This window comes from Maylandia zebra, linkage group LG14, assembly GCF_041146795.1.
Source record: "Maylandia zebra isolate NMK-2024a linkage group LG14, Mzebra_GT3a, whole genome shotgun sequence".
In the NCBI taxonomy this organism is placed as follows: Eukaryota; Metazoa; Chordata; class Actinopteri; order Cichliformes; family Cichlidae; genus Maylandia; species Maylandia zebra.
The window spans coordinates 17,546,781-17,566,871 of record NC_135180.1 but is presented as its reverse complement, the minus strand read 5'-3'; the positions used below and the strand labels follow the sequence as shown (position 1 = coordinate 17,566,871).

The 20,091-nt window shown below is 42.0% G+C and overlaps 2 protein-coding genes across 5 annotated transcripts; one reads left to right on the top strand and one right to left on the bottom strand.

Moving 5' to 3' along the window:
- Positions 1-1,227: 1,227 nt before the first annotated feature.
- On the top strand, positions 1,228-5,101 carry serpinh1b (serpin peptidase inhibitor, clade H (heat shock protein 47), member 1b). Of its 3 annotated transcripts, XM_012917214.5 has the most exons (8): positions 1,235-1,385; positions 2,039-2,070; positions 2,656-2,802; positions 2,897-3,089; positions 3,199-3,469; positions 3,561-3,659; positions 3,776-4,008; positions 4,115-5,101. In XM_012917214.5, exons 3-8 carry the CDS (start codon positions 2,684-2,686, stop codon positions 4,415-4,417), a joined length of 1,218 nt encoding a protein of 405 aa, XP_012772668.1. In that variant the 5' UTR covers positions 1,235-1,385; positions 2,039-2,070; positions 2,656-2,683; the 3' UTR covers positions 4,418-5,101. The 3 variants fall into 3 exon arrangements, with proteins under 3 accessions (XP_004543967.1, XP_012772668.1, XP_076748481.1); XM_004543910.6 differs by lacking the exon at positions 2,039-2,070 and having other exon boundaries at positions 1,228-1,385; XM_076892366.1 differs by having other exon boundaries at positions 1,236-1,385; positions 2,039-2,802.
- A 2,612-nt stretch (positions 5,102-7,713) lies between these two features.
- Positions 7,714-18,488, bottom strand: gucy2f (guanylate cyclase 2F, retinal). Of its 2 annotated transcripts, XM_012917062.5 has the most exons (20): positions 17,837-18,488; positions 17,566-17,725; positions 16,666-17,477; positions 15,427-15,728; positions 14,774-15,128; positions 14,588-14,672; positions 13,984-14,080; positions 13,720-13,845; positions 13,402-13,482; positions 12,687-12,863; positions 12,391-12,547; positions 12,156-12,305; positions 10,825-10,973; positions 10,554-10,717; positions 10,250-10,442; positions 9,963-10,137; positions 8,940-9,038; positions 8,756-8,850; positions 8,595-8,680; positions 7,714-7,903 (listed from the first exon to the last, which is right to left on the bottom strand). In XM_012917062.5, the coding sequence occupies exons 3-20, from the start codon at positions 17,405-17,407 to the stop codon at positions 7,822-7,824; spliced, it is 3,315 nt and encodes a 1,104-aa protein (XP_012772516.1). In that variant the 5' UTR covers positions 17,408-17,477; positions 17,566-17,725; positions 17,837-18,488; the 3' UTR covers positions 7,714-7,821. The 2 variants fall into 2 exon arrangements, with proteins under 2 accessions (XP_012772516.1, XP_004543972.1); XM_004543915.6 differs by having other exon boundaries at positions 17,566-18,488.
- Between the last annotated feature and the right edge of the window lie 1,603 nt (positions 18,489-20,091).

Genomic DNA, 20,091 nt, shown 5'->3' with positions numbered 1-20,091 from the left:
ACTGTCACTCCTGGGCCTTCAGAAGGACAAACAAACATGGGGGTGGGGTGGGTTGTAAAAACTGTTAATGAGCTCATTTGTTGGGTAGTCATGTATGTAACTCAGCTTCAGGTACTTGTGAGTTCTAAACATGGCTATGAGTGGGTTGTGGACTTTTTTTGTCTCTCAAAATTTCATAGAAAGTTCTAGATGCCTCCCCCAACACATCACTAAAAAAGTCAAGCCACTCATCAGCTGGCATGTCAGGGCAATTTGTAGAGAGCAGTAAAAGAAAAGCACTGGGAGGGGGGTCAAGAGATAGATGGAAATACTTTAGTTGGAGAACACCTAGTCCTGCAGTGTCAGACACCCAGATCAATATTTTATTATCTGCATAAGTAAAGCTATAGCATGAAATGTCTCTCTTTGTACTGGAGGCAGGTTTCGGTCTCTTTATATACATCAGAGATGAAACAGGAGACAGATAATCTTGTGAATGTAAATGTGCGATTTTGAGATCACAATACCAACAATAACATTAATCTGTGTGCTAAAGAAAAGGCTCAGCAGTTTTATGAAACTTTTCTTTCCGAAGAAAGCAGATCCTGCTTTTCTTTTCTTTTTTTAAACATCAGTGGTCTTCCAGACAACCCCCATCGTTTAGTAGCTACCCTGCAATCAGCAGCTGAGTTGGACAGACGTGGCAGTGTGGGGGTAGGGCTGAGGCTCCTGCAACTTCTGGGGAGGCATGAATACTGCTGCATGAAACTTTCTGGATGTTTCCATGTGAAGTTAAGCAGCAGTTTAACAACAGCCAGGGAACAAGTTACAGCTTTTATTCTGGAGTAAAAATGCTTTCTGAGTAACATCCTGCCTGCGGAGACTGTTTTGATGCATGGTGGTGTTCCACACTTGAAGAGAAGCTCATACACACAAATGCCAAAGAGTGCAAAAAGAACTTTAACACTGTATTTATATGCATGCAAAACAATCATTTAATTCACAGTCAGTGGCAGCTTAATCTTTATCTCCAATCATGTGATGAAACCAGAGTTTAAGATTGAGTCAGCAAGCAGTGTTAAAAACCGAGGGGACTGAGGCAGAAACTTAAGACTGACCAGGATTCAGATTTTCTATTCAGGAGCCTTTTGTGGGAAAGTTTTAACGCTGATCCAGGACCAGCACTTACTTCAGTCGGCACAGCTTTCATCCCACCCTGTGATTTCAAGAGGGGGATGTCCCAGCTCCCAGCTTCCTGAGGAAACACAGACACCCTCATTTGAATATCCCATTCCCAACTTCTAGAAAATTCTCTTTTAGGATATATAGAGCCAGGGAAGTCTGTCACAGCCACGCTATCCACCGGACACAGCTCGGAGAAGCAACCCTGCGATAATCTGTGCCAGGTAAGGATCAGAAGATAACGGTCTTTGTTTCACAGGGAGGAATGCGGCGACTGAATGAACTGCTTTGTTATCATGTGTTACAGCTGCAGTTCAGCTACCCTCCATTTTACCCAGTTTGAAAGCTGCAGCTGCGATTCCTCTGTCTGTCAGAGAATACTTCTCGTATTTCTTCTGTTTCCAGTAGGGAACAAATCCTGACCTGTTATCAGAGCTGAAAGTTGTCATGCAGCTGGCAGGGTGGCGCAGGCTTTCTGCTGCTTCCATGTCAGAACTTTGACAACAGTTTAAATGCATTCAGTTCAAACAAATAAAAAAAGGTTTGCAGGAAAGTAGCGTGCCTGTACCCAGTTTAGCTTGTCTTTCCACTAGGAAGAGTATCACTTTGACTCATTGGAGCTCATTGGATCAAAGTATTTCCCCCCCTCCAGGGTCGGGAAACAAACAGTGAAAAGTGCCTCATCTTGAATGAGTGGTGGGTTGACTAGATTGGCAGCTTAATATTTAATGTTTAAATTCTAGTGGTTGAAAACTTGAAACTAGAACAGAGACGTTAGACTTCGTACTGTGCATAGAGTTTCTCTCCATGAGAATCTGCCTATATGTTCTCACTGCCTGCTCCACAGAGATTACTACATACACCTCTTGTCTTTCAGAATGAAAATCGCAGAAATGAAAACATCTCAAGGTATCACAAACATGCAATCACAGAGGAACAGATGCAGTGTGAGTCTGCATGAGAAACAGTATGCCAGTGCAGCTGGTTATTCAGAGCCATTGTTTGAACCAGAGATGGGATGATTTGGGTGCAGCCTACAGGCATACGCCCTTTTCTTTCTCTGCAGGCAACATGAAAAAAGTCTGCACTGTATGTCTCGCAAGACTGTTGCAAAGGGATTTCTGATCCTCGCATCTGAGGAGACACTATTAACCATTTGTATCACTTAAAATGTGTCCGGAGAAGCGAGATCCAGCTCAATCCAAGTAAACGTCGAGTTTCAGCTGTTCAGCTCAGGCGGCGGTCGCTGCTGACGTGGCACGAAACATGTCTCCCTCAAACTCGGGACATTCCAGAGCTCCTGAGTGGGCTGGGTCAACTCTGCCCTTCCTCCACAGCCCAAGTGTAGTTGGCTCCCTGGCATTTTCTTTCTGAGATATATTTTAATAAATGAATATATTTCTGAATATCACAAACATGCTCTTCTTTTTCTTTTTCTTCTTGTTCTTTTTAAGGAATAATGTCATCATCGTTCTCTTTGCTTCCTTTTCACAGAGTGCAGCTGCTGTTGGAGACAGACAGGATGTGGATGACTAACATTGTAGGCCTTTGTCTGCTGGCCTTGGTGGCCTCTGCAGAGGATGTGAAGCTGAGCACCCACGCCACCGCGCTGGCTGATAAAAGCACCAACTTGGCCTTCAGGTTTGTATATTATTGATTCTGGCGCACTTGTAACATAAAGTAATATTCTCTGTGTTTATATATAAATATATGCATTTTTTTTATTTCACTTTAGCCTCTACCACACCATGGCAAAGGAGAAAGACACAGAGAACATCATCATTTCTCCTGTGGTGGTGGCCTCCTCTCTGGGGCTGGTGGCTCTTGGTGGCAAAGCCTCCACTGCCTCCCAGGTGAAAACAGTCCTCAGCGCTGACAAACTCAAGGATGAGCATCTGCACGCAGGCCTGTCAGAGCTCCTCACTGAGGTAAGGAGTTTCCCTTGTTTCATAATTCCACCATCATCACCACAGGCCATAGACTCCGAGTTGTCTTTATATCACAAATTAATGGCGTACATGTGCCACTTCTTCTCAGGTGAGCAACGCCAAGACACGCAACACCACCTGGAAAATCAACAACCGCCTCTACGGCCCCAGCTCTGTGTCCTTCGCTGACGAGTTTGTGAAGAACAGCAAGAAGCACTACAACTACGACCACTCCAAAATCAATTTCAGGGACAAGAGGAGCGCAGTGAACTCCATCAACGAGTGGGCGGCCAAGTCCACAGGCGGCAAGCTGCCTGAGGTCACCAAGGACGTGCAAAACCCAGACGGAGCCATGATCGTCAACGCCATGTTCTTTAAGCGTGAGTATGGCGTTAACGCCTGACTGAAGCTCTTTGTGAGGCCAGACGCCTGTGCAGAGTTGTGACCTCGTGTCTTTTTCCCCCCTCACAGCTCACTGGGAGGAGAAATTCCACGATAAAATGGTGGACACCCGTGGTTTCCTGGTTACTCGCTCATTTACTGTCGGAGTTCCCATGATGCACCGCACAGGTGAGTTTCTCTCTCATCTTTCTTTTTGATCTTATTATGTCTCCAGAAGCTGATAAGCCACCCCGCCTTCCAGTACACACATGTGATAAGATCTGCTTTGTCTGCCCCTCTCTCAGGTCTTTATGATTTCTACGAGGACACAGAAAATAAAGTCTTTGTGCTGAACATGCCTCTGGGCCAGAAACAGGCCTCCATGATCCTTATCATGCCCTATCACCTGGAGCCCCTGGAGCGCCTGGAGAAACTCTTGACAAGGAAGCAGGTGGACACTTGGCTCAGCAAGATGGAGAACAGAGCCGTAGCCATCTCCCTGCCTAAGATCTCAGTGGAAGTCAGCCACAACCTGCAGGTAAATGTTTGCACACTGGATGGCTCAAATGGAGTGTAACTTTAAGAGTTTTAGAAAATATTACTGTGAACCCAGAGCGCTGAGCAACTTCATCTGTGTTTTGCAGAAACACCTGGCTGAGCTGGGCTTGACAGAAGCTGTGGACAAAGCCAAGGCTGACCTGTCCAACATCTCTGGAAAGAAGGATCTCTACCTTTCCAGCGTCTTCCACGCATCAGCCCTGGAGCTTGACATCGAAGGAAACCCATACGACACAAGCATCTTCGGTACTGAGAAGCTGAGGAACCCCAAACTCTTCTACGTAGATCACCCCTTCATTTTCCTGGTAAAGGACAACAAGACCAACTCCATCCTGTACATCGGCAGAGTGGTTAAACCTAAAGGGGACAAAATGCGTGATGAGCTATAATGTTTAAAGTTATAAATTGTGGTGGGTAGCTTTATTATTTGTGAAATTATGGCAGGAAACTGTGCACGTGTGTAATTGTGTGTGATTTTATGCACGCGCATGTTTTGTTTTTGGTATGATTGTTACCTCAGTAGCACATTCCAATTGACAATCTGTGGACTGAATATCCGAGCTTAGAAACATTCGACTTTCCCAGGGAACAAATCTGTTTACATGGCTTCGTCTTAAGAACATGCTGGTTTGAATAATCTAAAAAAAGTGCCTTTTTTAAGACTTCCACAAACAAACAGCAGTCGGCACAGCAGACAGCATGCTTATATTAAGTACGAGTCCTCTTTCACATCCTGTTTTTGCCTGCGTGTGTTCAGCTACGACCTGTGTGTGCGTTTTTGTTTTTTTTTGCAATATCTTTAATGTTTAAAGAGAAAAAAGATCGATGCACAAGCTGTTTTACAGTGCTGTCTCATTCCCCCTCTCATTTTGCCTCCAGCCTGCACTGAACTGTTCCCCTGCATGAGCTGAGCTTGCAGGGGGAAGGTGGCAAATCGTCTGGTGCTTAATTTAAGTTGCAAACCATCTTCTGTGTCGTTTTCTTGCTGTAGGTATTTTCCACAAAGAATCTGTTGGAATGGTGTGATTTATGTGATTAATGTGGACCTTTTTCAATAAAAAAAATGAAGAGAACATATTTGTGCGTGGCTCTTTTCTTTGTTGAGAATCTCCTGAATGAATACCACGTGAATGCCATTCAAATACGGATGATAGAGTGCTATAGGGAGCTGAACTGGAGAATGTGTGCACGCTAGTGTTAACATCTCTAGAGGATAACAATTTTTCCAGCTGGCTGAAGGTCAAACAGTCTTCCCAGGTCTGGAATGCAGTGATAACCCTCAAGGGAATTTGGTGGACCATTTCTCTAAACACTACCAGCCTAAATAATAACACCAGTGGGATCTTTTGTTGGGATCTTCCTGACAATGCAGACTCTACATTGTTTAAAAACTGGAGTGCGGGGTTCTCATGGTGAGTGGGAAATCTAATCTCCAGATGTTTGCGCATAGCAGGATGTAGCTGCAAGACAACAGCACACCGACAAAAGAATAAACATCTATAAATGAGCGCCTCATAGACTCTCAGTATTCCTGTAGGGCTTCTGTTTCATGCACGTCAAATACGCATTGGGACAGAAATAAAAATAAAGAATGCTACAATAAAAATCACCAGAACCTCTCATACGAGAGGACGTAATCTCATTGTGAGACACAAGTGCGTCTTCTACAGAGAAGCATGCCGCCACCTTGTGGTTGCTGAGAATAAGAGAGAGCGAGCTTTTTAAGGTGTTACAAATGAGTGATTTAGTTACTTTATATTTACACAGATCTTACACATTGCATTACAGTTACATAATATACAAGACAAATAAACATCATATAAGTTACACAATATACATTACAATATATTGCTGACTGACTTAGCTGTTGATTTGTATACTGAGCATGAATAATACTTCTATTTTCAAAAATAACATGATGTGATCAGTGGGAGAATTTGCAAAATTTATAATCGGCTAAAATATGTTTCATTGTTCAGCGCGTGAATATAAGATTACTTCATACTTAGGGCTGAGTCCAAAACATGCATCAAAAAAAGGTACGTTTCTACTAAACGACATTTTGTATCTATTTCAGTTTTTTACTTTGTAAAGGTTTTACCTTATGCAATCCGCAATGAAACTACAGTGCACAGGGACATTTCTTGTATTGTTGTATTACTTTACTGATGCACACCTCCAAGGAAATGCAACTACTAAAAAGAAGTAGATAAGAGGTTAAAAAGCAAAACAAACAAAAAAAAACCCCAAAATCTGCTCAGCGCTCATTCCCAAATTTTTTTTGTGAAAATTTTGTGTTTTAATTGTTGTACAGGGCTTTCTAGCTCTTATGTCTGTGACAAGCACTAATATATATATATATATATAACATTGTATTTACTTGCTAATTTACTTTGAACCGGAAGGTGGTGCTGTTCATCTGTTACTCCTTGCTGTCCTGGATATATATGTGTAAGTTATATACATGGGACCATTATCTTTTAAAGAAACCATGTGACACTTGACACACGATTACAAATTCACGTGTGTTAATAATAATTAAATAATAATAAAAGTTTGGTTGGAATTTTGGTTGATGTGAATAAAAACATAATGTTTTCTCTACATTTTTGATTTTTTCCCCGTAAAGCCTGATGTATATACAGTCGACACACATACAGTGTGCCTGTGAGCAATAAATTTCACAAAAACGCCCTATGTATTAAACATGATACAAGTTAAAGCTCGTATATGCAAACTGATATTCAATGTCTTCTATTAATTCATCGGAAGGTTGAATAATCTCTCCAGCTTTATTTATTGATGTTTTTCATTATTCAGGCTTTACAGGTTTAAAATGTCTGACATCATTGAGAATTTTTCACTGGGTCTGTTATAGATTTTCAACATGTATCTTATTTGTATCGTCTTACTGAGCACCTCATCAGAAACAGAACATTAAGGCGGATTCATTTAACTAGTTTTGAGTGCTGACAATAGATGTTAAAATGACACTGAGCACATTAGAAACAGTGACATGTTTCACTAAAGGAAGTGGCCATTTTCCTCCTCATGACCGAAATAAAAATGAGTCGTACTTTTCCTTATTTATACTTGTTAAATATTTCAAGAAAAAAAACTGTAGGCATGGGCTTAAATGTACTTTGTCATGTGCTTCAAGACAGTAGAAAAAAAACTGATCGACCCCTTTCTTTTTTTCCTCTCATCTTGTTATTTTCATACAGTAGCAGCTTTTGCCTCAAACTTTGAATGGCTAACCAGTTTTAGAATTCAGCCACAGCTAAGTAACAGTCTCGACAACTATATTATGAGCTTTATAACAAACTAAAAACAGATAAATTCACCAGAAAAAAAGATAACATTTCATTTTGAAATAGGCGTTTGGGGCACTCAAATTTTCCAGCAAGTGAGCTTCTGATTGCCCTGTAATAGGTGACCACGCAGTGGCCGGTGAGTGCAGAGAGGAGTGAGCGAGTGCATCCATCATGAAGGAGTGGTGCACTTTCCCCGTGATTCTGGCAGCAGGTACGTAGGCAGGTAACTCTCATTACATTAGCACCGTTGTGTTTTGCTGCGCTGGCTGCAGGCAGATTAGCCGGTCGATGGACAATCCTCTTAAAGAAGTCTGCCTTAAGCCACAGTGAGAAGCTGGGTGGTGCTCTCTGTCCTCTGCGTGCCCCTCCCAGCTCTTTGTCTCTATTTGGATGGATGCTTACTCCTCCTGATGCTTTCTCCTCTCCTTTCCTCTCCTCTAGTTTTGCTTGTTCCACATTTCTCCTTCTCTTCCTTGCCTTCACAACTTTTTGTCCACCTGCCTGTTGGCCTTGCGGAAATGAGTCTTGATCTCCTCTGTCACCATCTCTTGCCAGTTGTCCCTAGTTGACACAGAGTAAGGTGTTAAAATCATGGCTGTAATTTGTGCAGTTGTCAATTTTAGGGAGTACTCTAGGATCCACAAAAACACAACGAGAGCTGCTACAAACACAGTAAATTTAAAAAAACAAAAACAAACCACCAGCCAGCCACAATGAAAACGAATGCACTAAACAAAGAGGGCTTTCCCCAATCTGCTTAAGAAGATACGACAAGATCAAAAGATTAATGTGGCACTGCCAGACCACAAGCAATTTGTGAGATCCAGATATCTATAAGGGAAATTTATGCGCACAATCTCATCACGGTAGCACTTTACAGCACAACACCAGCTGGCATGCAGGTCTATACCTCCTGTGTATGGACTAAGAAGGTCAAGCCTTTTTCTCGGCTTTGTTTTTCCTGTATGCAGCTATCTCCTCAGGGTTCAGCCCGTGATTGTCTTGCCTGAAGCAACATGTGGATAGTTGCAGTTTGCATGAGTGGCAGGACACAAGTTACATGTGTGCATCACACTAATGAAAAGCAACATTTCTGAAAATATATCTGAAAAAAAAAAGATGTTTACAAGTGACTCATGAATCTGACTTCAATGGCAAATTGTGACAATCGCACACATTTCATTATTTCCCTTTAAATTCAGCTGTTGTGACGGTGCAGTGAACGAATGAAAAGCGAGACTCTGTCTCTTACCCTGGTTTAATCTCTGGTGGTTTTGGCAAAGGCTTTGTAAAGTTGGTTTTCCCCACAAGCCAGTATGTCTCCTCAATACCTTTACCCTGCAACAAAAAGAACAACTCAGAGCTGTGCAGTCGGTCTTTTAGTAAATAAGTAAGTCCTTCCCAAAGTGTTACCTTAAGCTCTGTCTTTCCTCGGACTTCTATTTTATAACCATCGTTAAGAGAGTGGAGGATCTTCACTGTGCTCATATTTACATGGATTCTATAAGCTGAGGATAGGATAAAGCACATATAAAGACAATATACAGACAACAGAGTCAACCTAAACATGCCACGATGCAGCAAAGATCGCACGTACGCAGGCCAGTGGATTCCATACGAGAGGCAGTGTTCACGGTGTCTCCAAAAAGGCAATACCGAGGCATAGTCAGACCCACCACGCCTGCAACGCAGGGCCCTGCAAAATACACAACAGAAGTCCAATCATTCCATTCACTCATGGAAAAATGTCCGTTACTAGTGGTGTTTTCATTTAAAGGTGAAACCCATGGTTTCAATTAGGAAAGTTTTAGTATCTGAGGTGTTTTACATCACTCACTTGGAGAGAAGCATTAAGAGTCCCACCTCATAACAGAGCATGCATCAATAACAACAAATACGAGAGAGATTAAACATGAAATTGAGCGGCTGAGCCAGAGGTGGGTTGCAGTGGAGTGGACTGCAGATGTGCAGCAACTGTGGGCAAACTAAAGTAGCTTAAACCATGCACTATAATGCCTGAGTTGTGCTTTAGCAGCAAATAACTTAATAACATACCCGGAAATGCCTCTTAACCCTGCGGGGTAACTTTAACCTGATGCACACCTCCAAGGAAATGCAACTACTAATCAGGCTGATGCAGCCCGCAGCACCTCTGATTGGTGTGGAAGGTTACAGCGTAGGGTTTGGAGGGGTTATGTTGTAAGCTATGACGTGGATTTCCTGCTAAAGGATAATTCAAGCATACAATGAGATGTCAGCTGATGTGGGCTGGCATGGCAATGAGCTGTGACTGCCTGTGTCTACCTGAACTAATGCTTGTCCAGTGACTCTGCATCAAGCCGAAAGCACTGCAAAGTCCACTGCCAAGACTGCAACTCTTATACTTACTACACAGTATATTTATCTGTGTCATAGTCTTGTTATGTTTTTTTTAGTTCTTGTGTTATTTTGTACGATGCACCACAGTAGCCAACATATACTGTTTCTAAATGAATAAATACGATCGGACTACTATGTGGATTCCTGTTCTAAAATCTCTTTCAGCGACGCACATTCATCTTTGGATTCTACCTGATAAGCTTGTCAGGCTGATAATGACTCCAAAGACTGCCACGCCCACCTGAGTGGATTCCTATTCGTATCCTGACGGGCACGTCCGGCATGTGTCGCATGTGGAAGGTTCCCACTGAGCTGAGGATGTTCAAAGACATGTTGGCGATCTCAGCAGCGTGCTTGTTGCCATTTTTCTTAGGCAGGCCTGATGCTACCATGTAAGCATCACCGATGGTCTCCACCTGGACAAATCAAGAAGTTTATTCAGTGAAAGGGCAAATCAAGTGGAAGTCAAAGGTTTCAGACCAGTAACCTCTGAAACTGGGTGTTTATCAGGCGATATTATTCCCTGACCTTATAGACATCATGGTTAGAGAGCACAGCATCGAATAGTGTGTAGAGGTCATTCAGGAGGTCGACCACCTCAATGGGATCACTGAGCGAGGAGATGGTGGTGAAACCCACAATGTCGCTGAAGTAGATTGTCACCTGATCAAAGAACTCTGGCTCCACTGTGGCACCAGTTTTCAGGGCCTCTGCCACAGAACTGGACAGAAATAGAAAAAAAAAAAAAGGACGAATGAGATGATCATGGAGTAGGGGTACATTTATTTTCCAAACTTCATGCTGGCAGGATTGTGTGAGAGTGTTGACTGACGGTGGAAGCATTTCAGACAGCAGCTTCTCCGTTCTCTGCTTTTCCACCTCCAGCTCCTCTGTTCTCTCTCTGATGAGTTCCTCGAGGTTGGAGCTGTACTGCTCCAGCATCCTCAGCATGGAGTCGATGATATTGGTCTTCTTACCCTTGTTGATTAGCTTGAACTATTGGAAAAAGTACGGCGTCATGTTAAACAAATATGTATAGAGCTCTTTAAATAGTTTAGATGAAGTAAAGAAATGAGGCCACGAGGTCGTCTGCAAAAACGAACCCGGTCAAAGATCTCATCAAAGGTCGGTCTGCGGTCAGGCTGTTCGCTCCAGCACTGCTTCATCAGCTGGATGCATTCAAGCGGAGCCTGGTCTGGAGCCACAGTAGGACGGCACATGGGAGGAGGTTTTTTCACCTTACGGATAATCTCTGGAGAACACGGGATGAATAAATACCAAAGTTATTACAGGTGCCTAAAGCAAAACTAAAAACTAAAGCTGTTTGTAAAACAAACATTTTAATTAAGTGAAATAAAAATAATGCAACTAAATAAAACCTTAAACAAAAATTTTAAAATAATTGAAACAGTTTTGTGAACTTGGAAAACTAACTTAAGTAAAAATATACAGGTAATATAATTTTACTGTTTGCTAGTTTGATAAAATTATATGAATTTCCCTGATAAACCTTTGAGGGATTGTTAATTGAGACTGTGGGGGTCTACGACACTGTGAATCAAATGTACGGTGTCCTTGAGAGGCCAAAAGGACTGCAACTTAAGAAAACAACAGTAATAAGAAAAACGCTGCAAAGCACACAAAACACAACGGAAATAGGAAAAACGAAAACAGAAATAGGAAAAAACACAAGGGAAGTGTTTCTGGGGAGACAATAACCTGACGGACCAGTTGCAGGAACCCAAAACACTGTAGGCGTGTTTTATCATGATTCATATAATACTAATGATGGATTTTTAGGCTAATAGTTAGGTTAACACACTTACCTCATCTTTTCTTTCCTCACAAAACCGATAGATCCTCCACTTCTTCTAAGTGTCTCCCAGCGCAATTCTTGGTTCCTGCAACTGGTCTGTCGGGTTATTGTCTCCCCAGCAACACTTCCCTTGTGCTTTTGGAAATCTGTTTTTTCCTATTTCTGTTTTCATTTTTCCTATTTCCGTTGTATTTTGTGTGCTTTTGCAGCGTTTTTCTTATTGCTGGTGTTTTCTTAAGTTGCAGTCCGTTTGGCCTCTCAGGGCCACCGTACAAATGCTTTCAAAAACTTCTGTGGATTTTCCGAAATCTAACGTCTGACACATGCCCTCCATACAATAATAATTAAAAAACAGATCTAACACTAAAACTAATGAACATTAAACTAAAACAAGAAAGAAATCAAACGGGAGACTAACTGACACTAAGCAGAATTAAAAACAAATGACAGAATACAAAACTATTATTACTTTTATCTCTGTACTGACACTCTGTTAACTGAATTTGAAGTGGAAAGACAGCTTTTGGTGGCAGCCAAACCAAAATCAGATATCTCCATCTTCTCCTTACTAAATAAGTAAATAACTCATTGTTTGAGTATTCTGTGATGAATACACACCTTCAGGTGGCAGTCCCAGCATACAGTACGGTGGACCTCTCACCACCACCTCTTGAAGAATGATAGAAAAACCGTACACGTCTCCCTTAAATGTCCCTTTGCGAGAATTTGCAAGGTCGCGTAGAAACTCTGGTGCTGTCCAAAACAGATCTAAGTAGAACAAAGGAAACATTTAGATTCTGGCATTGTTTCAGTAAAGTATATTGAGTGTAAAACACAGCACAGCAAACAGTACCTTCAGGTGGGGGCTCTTCTAAAGGAGCTTTCTGAGACTCCAGCAGCTCATTGAAGCCATAGTCAGTAATCTTGAGGACAAAACGGCCGTCTACCACACAGTTTCGGGATTTTAGCCTGCCGTGGGGGAAGTCCCTGTGGTGAAGATATTTTATACCCTAGAAAGATTCAGATGCAAATAACACTTTGATTCAATCATAAAGAAACAACTAAAAACACTTAATAAAACTCTTGCTGTTTTCTTCCCTTCAAAAAATGGCAAGCGGTTCTTTTCTAAAAGACTTTTTTTTTTATCACCTTGATGAGATCGAGCATGAGGGAGGACTTGAACATCCAGTCTAGTTTAACGTCCTCGTTCCTCAGCAGGTCCTGCAGACTGCCCCTCGAGCAGTGCTCCGTCACCATCGCAAACATGGAGCAGTCCAGAAAGAAGCCCAGGAACGGATTTACGTTCTCGTTTCTCAGGTCCTTCATCTGAGAAAAGTAGCTGCAGTTTGTTAAGATGACCAAAAAATCATACACATTTTTCAGTCTGAATATTTGCAGGAATTACACATTCAGGTTTTTTTTTCTCATTCATCATTGGGTCACACAGGAGAGCACATGTCACCTAAATATTGTGTTGAAATGACACATGACAATAACACTGTATAGTTTATATTTGTATTTGTACCATTTGATAACACAGTATTTTGCATTTATATTTTGTATATTTGTATACACTGTATTTTGTATTGTATATATATATATATATAGTGGTGTCAGAGCACAATGTCTTGCTATTTGCCCTCTGTGTATGCTGTTGACCAGGAGCGTCACATTTCATCTCTCTGTATATCCATACTGGGCTGAGACAACAATAGAGTTCACTCTGACTCTAACCCTAACTTGCTCTCAGATCACTCTCTTCCACAAATTGTCATAAAAATCTGAAGACACAGAAAGCAGAAAATGTCTCCTGAGGCATATTAATATGCATTTACGTGACATCAAGTTGGACATGCTGCTCTACCTTCATGAAAATCCTGGAGGTGCTTTGTTTTACTTCCTTGAAGTGGCCCTCTTCGAATTTCTTCAGCCAAACCCAGTCGCCCTAAATGCAAAAGCATGATATTATTGTTATATGAAATTAAACTCTCCATTGATAGAGTCATAAAGGGTTCTTATTTAGTCAACCTCCTTCCACTGAAATGTGTTAATTTTGTATATAAAGCATCTTGAGTCACTGGCCCAGACATTATGTTACACAAGGATCTCCCTTACCTTCCTCACTTACTCACCAGCTTATGTTAAGAAGCTTTAGTGAATATTTGATGTAAACTCAGCTTACCTCGTACACAGCTACATTAGTGGTCTCATGAGTTTCTGTTTGCATGCTATTCACAGAGTGTGAGGGGTCTGCAGATTTCTCCTCCAGAGCGCTCCTGGACTCGCTCAGATCTTCTAAAGTGATTTTCTGCATGACATCAAACACCATTTAAAGATTTATTAGAAATGAGAGCCATGCTGTGCTTGGCAGACATTAAATGTGACGATGTGGAAAACGCACAGATGATGGAACAGTGTGCTTTAGTCTAATTTAATGATGACTTACCTTTTTGCTAAGCTGAGGGTTGATAAAAGTGAGATCCTCTAAGGTCAGGAGGATCCGATTGGGACCTCTGACCAGCTGGATCTGATGAAGTCTCCTCCTGCCAAAGTGATTTTACAATAGGTAAACAGCACACATACAACAAATTCCCTGAATCTCAGAAACGATACGGGGGAAGTAGTGATGTCTCCCTCAAATGTCTACATCTGGAAAAACGCTTTTTTTCTTCTGTTTTGCTACAAATTTATATTCCCTGCTGTCATGATTTAATAAGTAAAAATAATAGTGGCTTGAACAAACCCAAATTTTCACCATTTTATCTAAAAAAAGGAGAATGCTTATAGTTCTTCGAGTAGATTCTTCTGGTGTGTCTGACTGTCTTTAATCCAGAGATGAGCTCTAAGTTAAAAGTACATTTCTAATTCTCAAGCTTTTATACATGAGACATGTCTTCTCAAGCAAAGAGGCATAATATGTGATTCTGGAGATGATATTAGTTATTACCCACATCATACCACATGGTATAGATCACACTACTTCAAATCTCTGAATATAGGCTTGGAAGCGGGAGGCATCGTTGGAAAAAAAAAAGACTTTGCATATTTACCTGATATAGAGAATTACTGTGAGCCCCGCAACAGCCAGGGAGAAGATGACTGCTAACGCTATTATGATGTAGGTGACCTCCACACCTAAGGACCATAGTGGTATGCATTAGACTGATGGATAAATGACAAAATGTAGACTTGGCTAAACTCACACCTCTTTACACAAACACACCAGAGCCTCATACCTCCTGTGCAGATGGTGCCTTGGTCAAACCAGCAGCTGGAGTCAGAGGGAGGAGGGGATCCTCCGGGGAAATTTATGGACCTCCCCGCAAAACGGAGTGCCCCTGATGTTAGGTCCACTACATAGGTCTGGTACAGCTTGCTGCCCCTGTTGTCAGAGTCCAGGATGATGTAGTTGGTCTTAACACTCCCAGAGGTGTCCACTTTGACCTCCTGGTTGAAGCCATTAAAAGTGATGTTCCGCTTGAAATAGGCCAAGTTCGACCCTGACAGCTGCATGCCTGCTTTCCTGACATTTTGGATGGACTTGGCCAGCAGGTAGATGCTGTTATAGATGGTCCCAAACAGCGGATGAACCTGCAGGTTCAAGCGAAGGCTTAGCAAGGTTGTAACAGAAAACATGACGGGGTTCCTATTTCAGTCATTTACAGCTGCTAAAAAGGATATTTTATAATTAATATAGAAAATCATATATTATTATTAAAAGCATGTGATTATGTTTTTCTATAATATGCGTGTGGAGACAGCAGGAAACATTATAACTGTCTAATGACTCAGCCTTTGCACCAATATATGTCATGATATGCAACAATGTGTGATGGAATAACAAACAAGGAGGACATTGTGAGTGAAATCAGTTGAATTGGCTTCCTACCTGCTCTGGCTCCATGGGCAGCGTCACTTCTTTGCTCCTCTTGGCCGCAGCAAACGCCTCGTTGAAGGACAGTGGCTCCGAGGCCACTGTGATAGTGAGCACGGCGTCGTAGGCCTCTCTCAGGTTGCTGCTGTTTTGCAGAGGGAGGTAGGAGACGTTCATATAGGGCACGCTGTAGAGCAGAGCGTCGTAGGGCACAAACACATACTTCCCTGAAGTCAGACCCATCTTGCGTGCTGTGAGGAGGAAAGTAGCTTGCTGCTGACCTCCAACCAAGACTGAGTGCATGCACATAACGATGACTGAAATGAAGAGCAAAGACACAAAGCATTACAAATTCCTTATGAATATATGTGGTGCACTAACAGGACTATTATGAACAAATGCTGTGTTGGGAAAAGCACCTTATTTTTTATTGAATGGAGAGAGTGTGAAATATCTTAACTGCAGTAAAAGTGCCAGAAATTTAAGAGGAAATGTTTGAAACCTTTGCAGCTTCTTATTGTCAAAATAAAAGTCTTTAAAAAAAAAAAGCAGATTAATTAAATTGGTGCCGTTCTTCGCTTTAAGCACAAGGTCAAACCTGAGTTATCTAAATGGCATCCGGCTCAGGTGTTGGAGAACAGCTGAGGTGTGGCAGTACTCTGGTTGGGTGATCTATTGGTTTGGCATTTGCCATTCTGCAAGTTGCTTTAATGTCAAATGATGTTTGCTCCCAGTGTTTTGTAACAGAAGTTGGTCAAAGAAGGGGTCATTTGATTGTTAGGGGTTTCTCTGTGTTATTGTAGGGACTTTGCCTTACAATATAAAGTGCCTCGAGGTGTCTGCTGTTGTGATTTAATAATAAAATTGAACTGAAAATAAATAAATATATAAATCAGTGGCCACTGTTATTTTGAGACCTCGTTTGACTAAACTGAGCACACGAAATGTCCTTTTTTTTTTAGAAAATCTCCCCTTTGGGCAAGAATATTGGCAGTAAGCGACAGATAACAGATAGAGGTCCATTACCAGAGAAAGAGAAGGGTATGCTACTTATTTACACTGCTGTGTTTTACTGCTGATTTTATGTAACAAATATAAATGCATGGCCAAAATATCAGAGCCTTTGCGCGTTAGAACCATACCACAATTTCACAACTTTAACACAGCACAGATTGTACCTTGGGTGCTTTTCTCCTGTCCCTCCACAGACTGCATATAATCATCTATGGAGCACTGTTTTTCTCACACACTCACCCCTGACACCTCCTGCATCCTGGATCTTCCTCATCGTGCTCTCCACCTCCGTCTCATTCACGCCCATAGATCCGACGAGTCTAACGGGAAGCCCCTTGCTCCTGAGAGCAGAAGCAACCCTCACAGCCGTGTCAATCCAGATGTCCTCATTGGATGACACTACCAGGACGCTGGCCCATCTGAAGTGTTTCAACACTACGAACAACACGTCGGTGGGAAACGGCACTGTCCTGGTAAAAGTTGGGTATGCCGTGGCGCTCTCCAGCTCGTAGGCGACACAACCATATGAGAAGAGAGCCTTGTCCCAGTTCCTGGCGAGCAGAGACGCTGCGACACAGTATCCGGGGTTGGTGGGGCCAACGAGTCCGTCTGCTATGCCCTCGTAGTAAATATATGCCGTGAGCGCTTTCGAGGTTTCGCACGGCTCTTGGACGATGATGAAGTCCATTTTCAGGCCCAGATCTAGAGCGGCGTCCCCGTTTATCCTGCTCACGGCGAGCCTGGCCGCCGCAGCAGGCAGGGCCTTGTAAAAAACAGGGTCGCAGTTCCAGGGCCCCAGGACCCCCACTTTGAATATCAAACAGCGGACGCAGCAAGGGAACGTCAGCACTCCCAGCAGGACCCATAACAGAAAGTTGTAAAAGGGCAGAGCCGGTAAGGTGTGTCTGTTTTTAATTACGGGCACACACGAATGGCTGGACTCCCACAGCGGCCATCTGAAATTTGGAGCAATATGTTGCATTGTCCTCCCACGGTGACCAAGATAGTGAAGCCTTGCGTTCACTATCAGTTATCAGTCACACCTCTGACACCTGCAAACCGGGGTACAGACACAAGTCTCCATTTTGCCCAGTATTATTTGAACGTTCACAGATGTTTAAGCACAACTGAAGCACTCACCACATGTCTGTAACGGCATCAGGACAGGGTCCGATGAGACAATCTTACAGATACCCACTCGGATCTGCGTTCTTTCTTTTCTTTTTTCTTTGTTCTGTCTTCACACACACTCGCCAACTAACCATCCCCGATACCTTTACCTGTTCGCCCCGGTGTCGCTCTGATGAAGACACAGGCCGGTCATCGTGTGGGGATTACGGGCTGAAAGTGTCACGAAAAGCGCCTAGATGGGGGTGTGGAGACAACTTTAGCACCCTGGAGAGCTACTTACGTCCTGCAGTCAGCGTCTCTGAGGGCTCCTGCGCGTTTCCACAAACAGCTCTGTTCACAGGCAACATGTCTCTTAAAAAAGGACGCAAAACCACTCGTGTCTTTTTTTCTTTAGCGTGTAAATGTGAAAAGAAAATTAGATGTATTCCAGATCGAAGTTTTTTTTTAAATCCTGCACTCCTCCTTTCGATAAAAAATAAAAAATAAAGCGCAATTTCCCTCCCCCAAACATTACAACTCTTTGGTTTTGTAATAATTTGAAGGGGAAATGATTTAGTATGTTAGTATAGGAGGTCAGTATCAGCTACAGGCCCAATCAATCAAATCCCTCCAAAGTGACCCGGGACCAGTGTTACTCACTAATCCATTTTCAGTGAGGCACAATATAAGAGGATTGACAGCAGGCCTTAGCGCACTCTGAAAGCCTTGCTGTGGTCCAGGTTAGGCCTTTTTGCCTAGAAGTGTAATAACAAATTCATTTTTCCTCATTCTTCGTATAAAAGAGAAAAAGAAGGTCCTCCGTGTGCACACAGAGACAAACATTTAGCAAGCAAACGGGTCATTATCAAGACAACTCAGCCAAGGTGCACCGAGGCAAGTGAACAGCGCTTTAATTGGCCTAATGTGCGCACGGTGCAGCTTGGATTAAATGAATTTGAACTCTAGCGAAGTGGGAGTAATTAGAGTTAACAAGGGCTTTCCCTGCAGGTCTCACGAATTCTGCTTGCGTCAGTCTTTTTTCGGTCTTCTATGACTGGTGAAGCAGCTGGTTGTCACCACATCCACACACGAAATATGGAGAGGGTGGATGAATGAATACAAACAAACAAACAAACAAACCAACGGTGGTGGTACATAAGACATCATCACATGACTTTTCATGAACAGATATATATATATATATATATATATATATATATATATATGAATTGTGCACACACACACATGGAGCTGCAAAGTTGAGTCCACCTTTGTTGACCCATATCCCACATAAGCTGGAGAGCCTCTTAAACGTAACACCTTGACAACGCTGTCCTCCATCCAGGAATAGAGAGTAGAAATGATGACACAGCGCAAAGTCCGTCCAATGAACAGCGAGCACAGGTCTGCTTCTGAGTGCAGCTCTGTGGGGACACAGTGAAGCATCTGCAAGACAATAAACTGACAACCAAGTCAAAATACATAAATACACACGTAAATAAATATCAGCACAGTCAGACGATACGTTTCCTCACGAAAGATTCTCACAATATGCAGTCTGTGCAGAGAAAAACGGAAATGCAGTGTGGGCACGAAGGAGAAGGATGAATAAACATGCCTTTGGACCGATAAAATAGAATAAGGAGGAGACAAGTAATGGAGACACCAGGGAGGAGAGTATTTTCAAAGGCCTTGGACTTTTTGCGTCGTCCAAGGCACAGAAACTCCCACTAACAAGCCAAACACTGCCTTGAATGCTGCTTATGCTAAAGAAGTTGTTCTGAGTTTTAGGAGCTCTGTTCTGTCATGCCAAAGTCTTCATTTAGCAAGGTAAAGTACAATTCTCTTTTTAAGGGAGCCAAGTTATATTTAAGTGACGGGGTCAGCAAAACTGCAGCTGTTATTTTCTGTGATTAAAGTGAGAAAAAAATGAATAAATAAAATAATAATAAAAAAGTAATAATATATATATTTTTTAAACTTAAGCGCATAGTGTTTTTTTTTAATGAGCTCTGGTGTCATCTAGTGGACAAGTCCTCCACTGCTTTTTCATATTTCCCCCCATTGACGTCAAAAGACTTTCTGGCTAATATAACCTAATATAATTAACCCGCTCAGTAAAGAAAATTATTGTTTCCCTCACAGTTAAACCCTCCTTAAAGGGAAAACCACGGACATTTGAAACACGGGCTGGTTTATAACACTTAACACTAAAAGGCAAAATCAAGCCCGAGCATTGCACTTCCTCTGCACATGCTCAGTTAGACGCATATGCAGTACAAATTTATTAAACCACCTATTCAAAAAAATAAATAAATAAAATAAAAATCAGGAAAACTCAAATATTTTAGTTCTTTATGATGATGATGATTATTACTTTAGCCAAAGCACAACATTCAACCACTTAAACTACTGTCTTTGTTCACGAATTCAAGTAAATATGTATTATAAGTAATATAAAAATAATACTAATGTGGCTTACTATTTTTTCTTTTCCCTTTTTTTGTAACTCAGTGAATTTGACAATAAGTATATGATTTCAATCAAAGAGCTTGT